The sequence below is a fragment of the Carassius gibelio genome, chromosome B6 (genome assembly GCF_023724105.1).
Source record: "Carassius gibelio isolate Cgi1373 ecotype wild population from Czech Republic chromosome B6, carGib1.2-hapl.c, whole genome shotgun sequence".
Taxonomy (NCBI): domain Eukaryota; kingdom Metazoa; phylum Chordata; class Actinopteri; order Cypriniformes; family Cyprinidae; genus Carassius; species Carassius gibelio.
This window is the reverse complement of record NC_068401.1, coordinates 5,134,878-5,150,151: the sequence shown is the minus strand read 5'-3', so window position 1 is coordinate 5,150,151 and position 15,274 is coordinate 5,134,878. Positions and strand designations below refer to the sequence as shown.

General features: G+C 36.7%; 1 protein-coding gene across 2 annotated transcripts; it reads left to right on the top strand.

Moving 5' to 3' along the window:
* The first annotated feature begins 5,504 nt into the window (after nucleotides 1–5,504).
* Nucleotides 5,505–13,423, top strand: LOC127959156 (potassium voltage-gated channel subfamily A member 10). 2 transcript variants are annotated; one of them, XM_052558163.1, is made up of 2 exons: nucleotides 5,505–5,657; nucleotides 10,324–13,423. In XM_052558163.1, exon 2 carries the CDS (start codon nucleotides 10,506–10,508, stop codon nucleotides 12,186–12,188), a length of 1,683 nt encoding a protein of 560 aa, XP_052414123.1. In that variant the 5' UTR covers nucleotides 5,505–5,657; nucleotides 10,324–10,505; the 3' UTR covers nucleotides 12,189–13,423. The 2 variants fall into 2 exon arrangements, with proteins under 2 accessions (XP_052414123.1, XP_052414122.1); XM_052558162.1 differs by lacking the exon at nucleotides 5,505–5,657 and adding an exon at nucleotides 5,695–5,914.
* Nucleotides 13,424–15,274: the final 1,851 nt, after the last annotated feature.

The following is a 15,274-nucleotide window of genomic DNA, read 5'->3' as shown; positions in this document are numbered from 1 at the left end:
CACATGACCCTTCAGAAATCATTCAAATATGTAAAATCGCTGCTCAAGAAATATTTATTATTACCAATGTTTAAAACAGTTGTTCTGCTTCATATCTGAAACTGATACTTTTTTTATTATTCTTTTATGAAGATACCATTAAAAAGAACAGTACTTGAAACAGAAATCTTCTGCAACAGTATAAATGTCTTATTTGATCAATTTAATGCACCTTTGCTAAATGAAAATATGAATTTATTCCAAAAAATATAGATATATAATTGTCATACTGATCCTACATTGGAAGATCTACCATTATTTTCCATTGCATTACATTTAGTTTATATTTATACTAAATTCATATATCTGTAAATGTACAACTACTTTTTGGGGCCACGGATTAAAAAAGCCAACATTTTGAATCAATCCTTGAGCACACAGTGAATCCAAAGACTGAATGAGTACACCGATATAAATTTTAAAAGTTTATAGATGGAGAAAAAAGTCAGAAAGAATACTGCAATACATGCAAGTTGGTATGAAACAGCTTGTTCTGGGAAATGTGCCCTAAAAATATCAGCCCAAGCTTTCCAGCTATAAATAATCAAACAGGAGGGGCACTGCTACCTTCAGGCCCCATTAGTTTCAGATGTAACTCAGTTTAAACCTTGATTCTAATACTCTTTTTTGCATGCCAGATTACTTCTGCTTAACCAATGCAAACATCAGCGGTGTTGTGGGGCGACTCTGCTGCTGTACAATAGGCTGGCCAGATGGCTCCACAGTGTGAGACTGATACAAGTGTAAACGACTCTGGAGAGCTGGCGCGCACCTGTGAGAACTGTTGCGGAACTAATTAAGACGGGTGGCTGCGCTAACAGGCTGCTTCCAAAACTGGCAGGTACGGAGAGATCGCTTCCAAAATAGGTGGAAATCCTAGGTGGATATGGTCTGTTTTATTAGGAAATCTTTAGCTGAGGGAGTGACACTACTGTAACAGGACGAGTGTCTCTCAAATAAATTAGAAGGACAGTCCCACAACCTCTATATGAAAACATTCTCTGTCTCTATTTATAGGGGCTTTTACTAATTTATACTGTCTGAGTGATGCTCTGGACAACATCCAGAACCCTTTATAGGCTCGATCCCTCTGGGCGAGCGGATCATTTCTGGCCTCATCGGGAACCCGCTGCTCAATCCTTTAATGGGTGTGATGCAGCAATGCAAACGAAGCAACTGTAGCCGGCTCCTCGTTACTTAAGGCAATTAAAAAGTAAAAGAGGGGGCGCACAGTATCAGAACACAAATAAAATAAAATTATTTTCTCATTTTAAACAGAAAAAAAGGCCTGCATATATGAATAAGAAGTCTCTTATACTCACCAAAAATGCATTAGTTGGTTTAAAAATACTGTAAAAACAGGAATATTTAGAAATTTTACAAAAATGTAAAAAGTCAATTAAAAAGAAAAAAGTCAAAATCCTATTTGAATTGATATATTTAATTAATATTTTATTGTATTTGAATGAAATAGTAAACTGTACTATTGTCTAGAGTGGTTTATCATAAGAACATTATACATATACAAACATAATTGTAACATACTAATATTTTTTATTGCTTATGACTGAATATATATGTGATGTGTGCTCATATAATAGATTATGTACATTCATATTATATTATATTATATATAATAATTATAATTTTAATTAAAATCCCTTACATACCATCTCAAGACAGGAAAAACATCAAAATACTAACACTCACAAAACATCAGTTCACCCACCCTATCCATTATGATTTTCATCAAAAACATTCACTTTTGACTGTAGGAGTTTCCCTCATTTACTGTTTCTGTCTGGCACGATTGCAGTAGACTTACGGTTACATTCTTTCTCGTTTTTATCTCTTTCTGTCTCCCGTCTCAAATTCATGGCTGGCCGTTCATTCTGTTAATCTGGCGAACCCTCGCCTGCTGGCACCGGTTCTGCTTAAGTTGGCAAGTACGTCAAGAATGATTTACAGTCAGCCTTCCGGTGCAGGAAACTTGGGATGTAGAAAGAGGGATTCTGCTCTTACATGGAATATGACACTGCACTAATTGCCCCTCACAGTCCTCTATATGCCATTACCATATGCATAGACAAGCTCAAATGAATTCTCAGTAAGTACTTTAGTTGACATAAAAACTGCCAAGTGTGTTTGAATCAGCTTAGACGAAATTTGATTCATGACTGTTTTTCCCAGGTGTGGTTATTGGGCAGCAAACAAAAGTCATATGTTGTTTTAAAGCACATATTTTGAAAACAACAACAAGAATTGGGAACCTCAGCTATACAATGAATGGCACTTTTTTCGAGCCATATGCACATTATGAAGGAGAACAAGACTACTGAATCAATTCTGGTATTATGTAACAAAATGAGCGCCGGCAGAAGGATTAGTTCTCTAGGACTCTGTGTATACAGACCTGTGCGGTCCTTCAAATGCAGTGGGCAACAAATAGGAAATATTCTTAATAATATTGACTGTAATTTTGACAATATTATTTCCCCATAGTTTCAGTAATGCAGTTTTGCACACAGAGACTTTTGTAAATTGTTGCAGCTTAATCTGTCCCAAAACTACCCAAACAGACATGAAGAGTCAAAACAGTTTTGAAAGGTTTTGTCATTTTAGACTAAGATTAGAGCCAAATTAAAACTCTTTTAAACACGCCACTTCAGAGATGCAAAGTTCCAAAAGTGTTGCTAGTATCAGCTGGAGATATGCAAAACAACACACTACTGTTTAGGACCAGTAAAGATTTCTTGATAGAAGCCTCTTAAAATTAACAAGGCTACTTTTATTTAATCAAAAATACAGTAAAGAAAAAATCGAAATATTGTGAAACATTAAAAATTATTATTATTTTTTATTTATTTTTTTGTGAAAACTGTGATATATTGTTTTTTAAATAATAGATTTTTTATATATAATATAAATTGTATGCCAACACACACACACACACACACACACAAGAACAGCATTTATTTCAAATATAATTTTTCTCTATTCTCTTAAAATTATTTTTTAAATAAACTAGTCCCATTAAAATTCCCACTGAGTTATTAAAAAAAAAAAACATTGGTTATGAGAGTGTTAAGGGAAGATTCTATTCCATTATTTTGCAAACATATTGGGAATCTTACTTTTTTGTTTTTCTGAACATAAGAAACAAATATAAGCATTAACAAAATTGTTTAACAAAATCAAGGTCTAACTAAAGTGTTTCAATAAAAAAAAGCTGCATGAGAGATATATAAATAATGTTTTTATGTTATTATCATTTTGAGAACATTCTAAAATGCCTTGCAATATTGAAAAAACATTCTATTAATGTTACTGGAAGATAATTTGTTCATAATTTTGAGAGAATCTTTTCAGAACATTAGCCAAAGTTCAGAGAGCATTCCCTGTTAGCTAAGAGCCTGTTACATACCTTTGTAAATATAAGATGTCATGTTAAAAACCTGGGCACAAACTCTCACAAAGTGTGATAGCCAGCCATTGTTGCATGCAACATGCATCAGGCGGTCCATGAACGATCCGTGGATGTGTCGTTCCTGAAACTAAAGCATGACATGAACATTGTTCAAGTATGATGGGTTAGCACATATCCAATCAACTGATACAGTGAACACTTAGGCCACCAATGTCTCGTTGTCTTCCGTCAATCAATAATTGGGTGACATTCAACTTCTCCTCACCTTTTGTTTGAGTTCCACATTGGATCATTCAGCACTTTTGCGACCTACTCAAAACCCTTACTCAGGCCTTGCTGTACATTTATAGAGACACGCAGATTGTCTGGAACCAAATCAGTGTCCTGCAGCACTTAGATACATTCTTACCTTTTTGTATGTCTCATTTGCAGTTTCTAGACATCAGCAAGAGGCTAAAAGAAGACTTGATGAATGGCCCCTTTCACTTCTGCCTCTGGACCCTAAACAGAATTGCACTGGATCTCCTGTATAAGCAGTTTAACGTTCTGGACTGTGCCGTGTAGCTGAATCGCTGCTGAGCTCTGCTGCAGATGTTTGTGTGTGTGTATGTGTGCATGCTTGTGTGTGTTTGACAGTGATACTGGGTGCCGAGTCAGGTCCCCTGAGCTGATGGGGAGGAAGGAGCCCGAGATGTATGTGATGTGATTTGTGTGCGTTTCTATGTGAGTTAAAGTGTGTGTAAATGTGTGTGCTTATGTGTTTGACAGTGATGCCAATTCAGGTCCCATGAGCTGATACGATGGAAACAGGCCGGAACATATGTGATGTGTGCATTGTACAAAAAGTGTGGAAATGTTCAGCATAGAATATAGCTTACTACTTACAGAACACAATATACTGTATACTTGTTATAAGTGGAAAAAAAAGTGTCACAATAGTGTCACATGACATTATACATTCATGTATAATTCAGTGAAGTGGCTTTGGAATTGTTTGTATTTTTAATACAATTATACATTACCATTTTTTAAAAAAAGAAGAAGAAGAAATTAATACTAAATTAAGCTGTTCTTTTGAACTATATATTTATCAAAGTATCCTGAAGAAAAATGTATCATGGTTATTTCTTGCAGTACATTTAGGTAAAAAAATTCTAGTCTAGAAAACTTGATCACATACAGTACTGTTCAAAAATTGGGGGTCATTAAGATGTACTTGATGATGTAAAAATGTATATTTTTGTTTTGCAAAGATGCATTTAATTGATCAAAAGTGACAGTAAAGACTTATAATTTAACAAAAGATTTCGGTCTCAAATAAATGCTTTTTGAACATTCGATTTATCATAGAATCCTTAAAAAAGTGAAATATTGTTTTTAGAAAAATATTAAGCAGCAAAACTGTTTTCATTGTTAATAAGAAGAAATGTTTCTTGAGCAGCAAATCCGCATATTATAATGATTTCGAAAGAATCATGTGACACTTGATGGAATAAAGATGCTTAAAATTTAGCTGTGCATCACAGGAATAAATTACATTTTATAATTCTGTAATATAATATGATAGAAAACAGACATTTTTAAATTATAATAATATTTCACAGTATTAACATCTTTACTGTATATCTGATCAAATAAATTTTAACTCATTGAAACAATGTATTTGCTTTAAAGTCATTAACTTGTTAATCTCTTTCAATCCCCACAATGAAGTCCGACACTGAGTGCCATTCCATAGCACTTTTCCATGTGTAAAGTTGAAAATGTCAACATTTCGAATTTGTCTTCCAAGTACTCTACACATTAGCATACTATACTGTACATATACTGTAACAGTATTATTAGTATGGTACTCCAAACATAGGTTTAGTGTCTGTGTAACTGCATAAGTCTATGCAACTTGCGAGTGTGAGTAAGAGTAATTGTAAGTCTGTGAGCGCGTGTATGTGTGTGTGTTTGTGCTATCGCGCCCTGGAGATGTTGCTCTGTTTGCTTACTCGGCAGGAGCTCAGGTCCTGCCATCCTTTACTCCTCGATGTTTGCCCTGCAGAGCTCTTGCCGGCTCCGGCACCGTGGGGTCCTCCTCTGACACCCCAACACTTCAGCACCTGAGCAGGCAGAAAAGCAAGAGAGACGCACACAGAAAGGAGAACCCAGTCTAAGGTTTAAAAAGCCATGCCAGATGCGAAAGGTAAGGTGTGTGTGTGCGTGTGTGTGAGTGCGTGCGTCTCCCTGATGGCAGCCGTGGGTCTCAAGTTACTCAGTAGGCATAAGATTACTGAAAGAGAGAGAGCTTAAACAGAACACAAGGGTGTGCAGAAATCTGATTGTAATGCAGGCTAAGAAGAGGAGCAAGGCTAGAGAGGGACAGAGGCGAAAAGAGGAGCCCCACTCTTCCTGGATCACAGCGCTCACAGAAGGACCGTCCTGCTCCAGAGGTTTTCCCTGGTGGGTATTTCACCGAGCGTTTCTCTGTGTTTGGTTTTATCGATGGGCTTAAGCATGTACTTTTGGATTGTGGTTTAAAAAGGATAGAAGTACGGGTCGAAGTAAGTCTTTGGATCAAATTTGGATCTACATGAATTTACTGGATGTGAATGGAGCTGTTACAAAAGTTTAGAAAGATAAAATAAGATGCTGTTATTTGTGATCTCCGGCGAGCCACATTGTTTCATACAGTACAGTATGTGCTCAAAGACTGTTTTTAGTTTTAACTGTATTTAGCTTTAAGAACTGAGGAGTGAGATAAACATTAGAAATAGTTTGTTGTTTGATATGATATTGATTTTTGGAATAGAATAGAATAGAATAGAATAGAATAGAATAGAGTTTATGACTAATGTACGTATGTGGGCATTTGTGCAGTTTTAGATATCTGTGTTAGATATCGTCGAATTATGCGATTCATTATAATAAAGGGATATTGACCTTTTATCAGATAAGACATTCTACCTGAATCGTAGTAGCACAGAAGTTATACATTTTCAATTTAAAGGGATAATTACTGAAACATTTAAATTCTGTCATCATTTATTCAACCTGATGTCTTTACAGCTTGCATGACTTATTATTTCGTGGAACATAACAGATATTTTGAAGCATGTCTTTGTGACCATGGACTTCCATTGTATAGACAAAAAAAAAGAAATTTCTCTAAATATTTTCTTTTGTTTTTCACAAAGGAAAGAAACCCCTACAGGTTTGGAATGACACAAGAGTAAATAAGCGATGACAGAGTTTGAATTTTTTGGGTTAAGGGTCACTTTAAGTTGAAAATTTATACGTTAGACTTTCTGTGCTGCTACCAATCAGATTTGGAAACTAAGACAGCTATAGCATATTGTCTAATAATATTGCTGTGATTCAAGCAAGAGGGACGATTTGTGCTGATTCGGATATATGAAACCGCATTTTCCCAGAATTAAGAACACATTCTAGCACATACATTACAAAACTTATACAATGTGCCTTTACATGTGCACATGGTAGTGTCCTGCCCCTGAGGTGCTTGATACAAAACAATGGCTTTGTACCTGTGATGCATGCGGGGAAACTTTCCCACACGTTGGTGATCGATCTTCTAGACACAGGCGAGCACACACACACACACACACACTGCTGAAGGATATAGATGTCATCTCTGTCCATGGTGCATTTTCACATCTTCAGCATTTTCCCCAGACGAAGCACTGCAGGATAACAATGGAAGCTTCTGTCACTTGTAACCTTTGTCCATCCTGCCCTCGCTACATAACTGTACCCTCATATGTGGATCTGTAAACCCTGCAGTTGTGCTAATAACACAGGGAAAAAATGGTGTAGAAACAATTTTCACTCAGAAGTTGCTATTTAAATAGCGTGTAACAAGTTAAATGTGAAATTCTGAAGTAGAAAACCTTTTATATTTACTAGGTGTAGAGTATATAGTTAATACTTAGCATATATAATGTATCAGATAAGCTTCTTACGGTCATTGAACAGGCATAATGAGGTTAGTTTCCTTTTCTTTCACAAGGTCGTTGCAGTTACAGTTGAATAATGTAGGAAATAAATAAATATAAAGAAGTTCAATAAATAATAAATAAACAAAAGGTGCAGAGTGCATGGGATACAGTTAACAAAGGCAGTGCAGAATATTACAATTGTGTAACATAAGTCTTTATGAGAAGATTATACTTAAAATAGAGGCAGCAGAACCATGTAAGGTGCAGAATTGGTAAAAATATATTTTTAAATATAATATATGTAAAGGAATAGTTCACACAAATGTAAATTCTGATTATCTGATTCAACTTCAAGTTGGCCAAAACCCTTAATTTGTTCTTCTGTAGGACACAAAAGAAAGAAAGAAATAATATGGGCTCTAAACAACTTAGAATACATCACAATATCTTCATTGTATTACACAGAAGTAAGGAATGCATACAGATATAGAAAAATCTTAGGATGAATCAATTATTTTTGGGTGACCTATCCAACTATCCCTTTAAGTTATGCAAATATTGTACAGAATCATACTGTATATGGCCACTATAGCTGGGTATATAACAATTTAAGCAGTACGATGCTATTATTATTATTCCTTGGACACTGGTCAACTTTTCCTTAAAAACTAAACACCAGCACTTTTCACATAAATAAGGCCATCTCGCCGCTGCTGTAAAAATGTGGCCACATGAAACAGACTGCCTGTGTAACCCACCCATCCAACAATACTCCTCTGACAATGGAAAAGATAGGCCCTGCTGTATACTAATAGGGTCAATGGAATATAACGCGGAGCGAAGGTGAGAGGTGTGCGTTACCTTCCAGTGCAGCCACACAAGCTGTCATGGAGCCAGAAGCTTTTCTCTTTGGTGGCTGTGGGTTCTATGGTGTCAAGTGGTACGAGGGGTAGCTGTTTAAATCCTCTGTTCAGGTGATGGTTACCTGTCTCCATTAAACTCTCTGGAAAATAGAACGCTGTAGATAAGAGTCCCAAACTGGACCTTTGACCTGCACCTTTAACCCCAAGAGGAACAGCACTGGAATCCAAAAGCTGTTTTAGTTGGATTTGGAATAAAGTGTGTTGAGTGTGTATATAAAAAGAACTTAAACAGTGTTAAACTGTCACAGATGCTTTCAATTAATACAGAAACTAACAACTAACCCATCAGATTGTACCAAATTCAAAATACTTTTACATTAATATTGTGCTCTCTTCCAATTGGTTTAAGTAATTCAAGCATAGTATGTTTGAAGAAATTAAACTGTAATACATTAATTATAAATATCATTCATTAACATTCTAAAAAACACCCATCATTTGCACAGACATGCCTAATGAACTATTTGGTTGCAACAGATGAATGCTACTCTGCGCAGGAGAGAACAATGCAACATAATTAAAATGGAAATTAATGGAGCATTGCAATAGAATAATTTCTAAATAAGTATAGCACAAGATTAGTGTAATTACTTACTAACATTATCTATGCAAATTATAACCCAGAACATATTTTGTGAACATGTAAATCTTGTAAACAGAGTAGCATTCATGTGTGCAAGGATAAAAGAACAGGAAGTGATGTAACAATGTGTTAATTACCTGAAACTCCACATAAAGGATTTACAACCTTAACGTTAATCTACCTAATGGAGCATAGTCCCACAGATAAAAGGGTGATTGCTCAAATACTACATTTTGGAAACAATTCAATTAATCTGTAATTTTTGTTGAACAATAATATTAATAATGCTAATCATTTATAAGCAAATACATTATAGTTTATTTGAAAAAAAAAAAAAAATTAACTATCTGTGGGAATTGATTGTCGCAGATGTCAAAACAAGTTCAACTTATATTATGCAATTTATAGTACACTCTCTCCCCAAAATCATGCTAAATGGGTCTGCAACCCATTTCTGGACCCTTTTGTTAAGCATTATTAAGTCCATATGCACAATGCAACCGTGTGAGTACAGCTCTATTGCTGTAAATGCTTGTACTACAATACAGAAGATGTCAATTAAAAAGTGTGTGCATCTCGCTACAAGAGGCCATAAGGGAGAAATGATGATAAAGTGCAGATCTCAGCTCTCAAGCACACTTTGCAGTAGATACAGAGGACAGAAAAACATGTTCAGTTTGAATTCATTATTTGTGTTTGTTTAGGCACATTCAAGGAGTTTTCAAGGAGAGACTAAATGCAATCTGTTATTTGTAAAGTATATCCTTACAGGATATTGACTGTGCCAAGCTTGTCTAGCTTCATATAAAAATGTCCCTAATTAAGTATTATTCACTGAAAACCATGACATGAGTTTATGAAAAAAGCAGAGATGACTGTAGAGGTGCTGGATTCATTCTCATCACTGTTGAATTGTATTTTTTATTTAATTGACAGATTTAGCTAACAAGACAGGTTTGAATGATTGTTTTAGATCATTTGTTTGTTTAGACCATTAGACAGATCTGATGAGTGTTAGACTCACTGTACAATTTCAGTGTTCTTTATACAAAGCTATCATACAGTGTCAGAACATTTGGAATATACTGTATTAGCACATTTTTCATTATAATTTAATAGTAGTTTTGAAAGCCTTGAAAAGGAGATCATACAGGTATTAAACAACAAAAGGGTAAACAAATTATGACAGTCTTAATTTTGTTGCAATTGTGGCCATCATATCAGCCTACATTTTATTCTTTGAGTAAAATAATTGAGCTTAAAAATTAAATTTCAGTTTGTTCCCTTTTCTTTGTCTTGTGGTAGAGTTTATATTACTTTATATCACTTTAATTGTTTCCTATAAGGTGCAACCCTACCTTCCATGCAGTAACACAACTGTTTTGTTCCCTTTGTTTTTATCTGCAGATCAAGTGACAGTATCTTGGGATTCGGCTCTCTGCTTCAGAACTAGCTTGAATCTTCTCTGATCTCTTGGCACTTTGCGGTGCAGAGTGGGCTTGCTGGTTGGCCTGTGCTTTTGGTTGCCCCACTGTCATTTCATCCTGGGTTAGGAGCCTGAGCTCTGCCCCAGGGAGGGGAGGGAGGCCATGGAGGTTCCTCTAGTCAACTTTGAGAACCTGGATGACATCGGAATCAACCTGGGAGACCCAAGTGACTCGGGATATCCGAACTCTCCCACCTCAGATACCCCGGAACCAAACCAGGGGACCCGTGGCATAAACTCACCCACACACTCACCTCAGAGAGGAAGACAGCCAAGGCACTCGCTGGCCTCTCCACCAACACTAAGCAAGAAAGGAACATCAAGCTGTAACAGCCTGATCTCCAACTGGAAGGTTCTGATGAACAGCGAGGGCAGTCCCAATGAGGCTCTCCTAGGAAAAGTAGCCAAGGATTGTTGCGAGGACTACTTTGCAGAAAAGGAGAAATTTGAGGAGGGCGAACAAAAAGTGGTTATCAATGTCTCAGGGATGATGTACGAAACAACACTTAAAACTTTAAATCAGTTCCCAGATACCTTGCTGGGAGACCCCATGAGGAGGATTGACTACTTTGACCACATGAAGAACGAGTATTTCTTTGACCGCAACCGCCCGAGCTTCGATGGAATCTTGTATTTCTATCAGTCCGGAGGCAAGATTCGGAGGCCAGCAAACGTGCCATTGGATGTATTTGCAGATGAGATAGTGTTCTATCGACTGGGGCATGAGGTCATGGAACAGTTCAGGGAGGATGAAGGTTTCATCAAAGACCCTGAGCCTCAACTCCCAACCAGTGAGATTCACCGTCAATTTTGGCTGCTCTTTGAGTACCCAGAGAGCTCCAGTGCTGCCAGGTCAGTGGCCTTAGTGTCTGTTTTTGTCATCACTATATCTATTTGTATCTTCTGCCTGGAGACGCTCCCGGAATTCCGCGATGAGCGTGAATTTACACCTGCATTCGTCAACCTAACCCGTGACGCCAACGGCACACTTCTGTCCCCTACCCCTCATCCTAAGGCCGTGCTCTCTGTCTTTACTGACCCTTTCTTTGTGGTGGAGACCATCTGCATTGTTTGGTTCTGTTTTGAGCTTGTAGTACGTTTCATAGTGTGCCCCAGCAAGAGCGAGTTTTTCAGCAATATCATGAATGTCATTGACATTGTGTCCATTATGCCCTACTTCATCACTGTCATAACAGAACTGATGGCCACCCACGAGGAAGACCCCACCGCCAACCAGAACATGTCTCTGGCCACACTACGTGTCATCCGATTAGTGCGTGTCTTCAGGATTTTCAAGCTTTCCCGCCATTCCAAGGGCCTCCAGATTCTAGGCCAAACCCTGAAGGCCAGCATGAGGGAGCTAGGCTTGCTTATTTTCTTCCTCTTCATAGGCGTCATCCTCTTCTCCAGTGCCATTTACTTTGCTGAGGTTGACGAACCTGATACTCAGTTCGTGAGCATCCCGGAAGGATTCTGGTGGGCTGTGGTCACAATGACGACAGTCGGCTACGGCGACATGTGCCCTATCACTTTGGGGGGAAAGATGGTTGGGATCCTCTGTGCCATCGCTGGTGTGCTTACCATTGCACTTCCTGTTCCTGTCATCGTCTCCAACTTCAACTACTTCTACCATCGTGAAACTGAGCAAGCGGAGAAACAGATGATTGACGCTGCTACTGAAGCTGCTGCAAATCAGAAAAGCAGTTCTGAAGAGAAGTATGAAAGCAATTACTCGCTGGACAAGAGCAATGGGAACTGGCAGACAGGGAAAAATGGCATTCCATAAGGATTGGTATATTTCACATGACTAGCAATAATGACTGTACAACAATGCACTTAGAAACTCTTGTTTTTATGGTTTGAAAACTGCTTAATTAAGAGTTCTACATATGTACCTAATGCTATGCATATACAAACAGTACCTTTACAAAACATGCTGTTTCAAAGGGAGACCTCAAACAGGACGCTGTTTTAGCCAAAGGCTGCTAAAAACACCTTTGATGGATGACTATAACCTCAGAAGCACTATCTACTAAAAGGAAGCAAAATATATTGTAAGGGACATCCCTTTAAGGCTTTACAGTAATACAAACTGAAATGCACTGAAAGGAAAAAGGAATATGAAACTCGGGAAGACAAAAAAAAGTACTCATGTCATCATTTCGAGGCAAACGGCTGCGTTTGACTGAGGTCAAAACAAGCATTTAATTAATCGCGATTAAGTGCCTGTGTTGCCGAGTCCCTCAAATTAATGCCGAGGAATCATGAATCTGCACTCTGAGCATCCACCCAGCACCACCTTTTGCTGATGTTGTCGTTCCTTTAGAGTTTTGCACTGACATCACCTTTTGTCCCTGCTGCTTGTAAAAGAAAAAGCTTATGCCAAACTGTTATCCATCCTTCAATGTCACTGAATGTCTCCTCTAACAGTCCTGGTAGTTGTTATACATAATCAGGCCCATTTGGAATTTAAATACAGTATCCTACGCATGCAAGTATGTTATATTTGGATGACCCGCCGTTCTGTGGCAGCATCTGCTTGCTGCTCGTCCCACATTTTCTTCTGGTGTTTCTATTCTTGTCAACATACACACATAATGAGACGCTAGAACTCTATCTTTAGAGTGAGATTTTTTTTTTCGTATTTCTATGCTGAGTGAGTTCAAGTTTTGGTACACACCTTTGCTTGGCCATTCCATTCAATTCGTTTTACGTCATATCTTGTCTCTTGTTTGACCGACTGTATATAACGAGCACTGACAATAGCTAGTAGGATGCACTCACTTCTTTACATACAGCTTAATTGGCCTACTATCAGCCTTACTCATTATGCACATGGATATGTATGGCTGGAAAACGCACAAGAATTTAAGCATGGATTTATATGAGTTACCCACTTAAAACAATACTTATCTGTCAAACTGTGGACATATATAAAAAAAATAAAAAAATAAAAAAAAAAACTTTAATTTAGGTTGGTTCTGTTGGTGGAGTAATAAGTGTTATTTTTCCATCATACTAGTTAATGCTGACTTGACAAGCCAATGAAAGCAGAGAGCATGTTCACACAGAGAATGTACTGTAATAGTGAAACCAATGAATGATTAGCCACTTCAAAAGATGGAAAAGTTTGCAGCAAATATATCATCTGATCCAGCCTAACAACTTATTTGTAAATGTTTGCAACATCAGGAAATTTCTTGTGGATTTATCTTATAAACAGAACAGGGAGAATCATTATCTTACAAGCATTCATTAGCATATAAAAGAAATTACACAAAGTTTTTTCATGCAATAATGCACACATGTCTGCGTGTCTTTGTCCAGGATTTGAATCGATGATATGTTTTATTTCACTTATAAGATATTATTGTCTTTCAGAGGAGTATGATTTATTTCTTTGAAATAAGAGTAAGATGTGTTATACTCATCACATGACATCATTTTTCAGTAATTTCATTATGCTTACAGAAATCTGTGTTTGCATAACTTGAGGTTTCTTTATTGTAAGGAATTCCCTTTTATGAGCGAATATTTCATGCTTTATTTGCAATAAAAATACTGCACATTTGCATGTTTTTGTAAAAAGCAAAGTTGAAAAAAAAAGAGAGAGAAAAAATTTTGATTGTAGCATTTCAGCACAGACTAAAGCAAAGCAATAAAGCACTTTACAGGGAAGCTAAAATAAGTTTTCCAGTAAGCTTGAAAATGAACTTATGCCAGCAGGTAACATTGCATTTTTCAGACACTTAATGTATAACTGCAATATAGATCTTAAAATGCTTTTTATCATGCTGTTGTAAATTTTAAAAGATGCATGTAAACACTGAGATTAAAGAATTTGTTAAAATGACCATGCTTTGACTAGAGGTAGAAAAAATATATTTAAATCATCCCTCTATTGCGTCAATGGAAAAATCTGAAGTATATTCCCTTGTGCATGCATTTTATGTCATAGTATGGTGTAATATCAATAGTAATATTGAAAGTCATTGTTCAAAAAATCCTGAGAGCTCTATATTGATTTCTTACAATTATCCCACTGACGAAGGTGATAATGCCAGTGTTATGTGATCAATTTGGCGTTTAGCATCTCATGAATGTATGCTATTGCTGTATGATATATTTTGATTGTTTAAGCACTACATTTTATTCATGATATTCTGAGTGCCTTTTATTAAATAAATATTCAATTTATTGGCTCCAGCTTTGTGTGATTTGACAAGGACACATACATTCTCATTGATTATGGAGACTCAATACAAAATAAAATATGCTTACTGTAAAAAAAAAAAAAACATTGAAGACAGAAAAGTTAGTGCGTTGAAAAAATGTGCTCCTGTTTTTATTTCATTGCACTTTTTGCAACCAAAAACACTGTGCTCAGCAGAGCTACATGTAACATACATTCAATGTAGCTTGGGTCAATTTTTCTTGATTATTTTTTCCCAGAAAAAGACCAGCTGTCATTACAAGCTATTCTTCTCATCTGTGGTTTTGCAGTATTGTTATTCATAAATCATGATATCAACTCTTAGTATCTGAAAGGGTGATGGTGTGTGGTACATTAGGTTTTAATACAGTATTAGAGAGGTTAAAAAGTTCATCTCAGGTCACTGAGACAGGTGAGCTACCATGATTTGTTGGCGCGACCTGTGGAGTTTTTCAGGGAAGGAAGACTAAACAGTGCAAGATCGACAATGAGAGCACATTAATCTTTAAGGCCATTTTGTTTGTGTATGTGTGCATGCATTAATGTTTCAAAAGCAAGGCAAGGCAAGGCAAGTTTATTTATATAGCACATTTCGTACACAATGGTAATTCAAAGTGCTTTACATAAAAGAAAGTAAAATAATTTTAAAACTTTTAAAA

Excerpts from the sequence above, each read along its gene's own strand:
- LOC127959156 (XM_052558163.1), top strand. The coding sequence starts at position 10,506 with ATGGAGGTTCCTCTAGTCAACTTTGAGAACCTGGATGACATCGGAATC.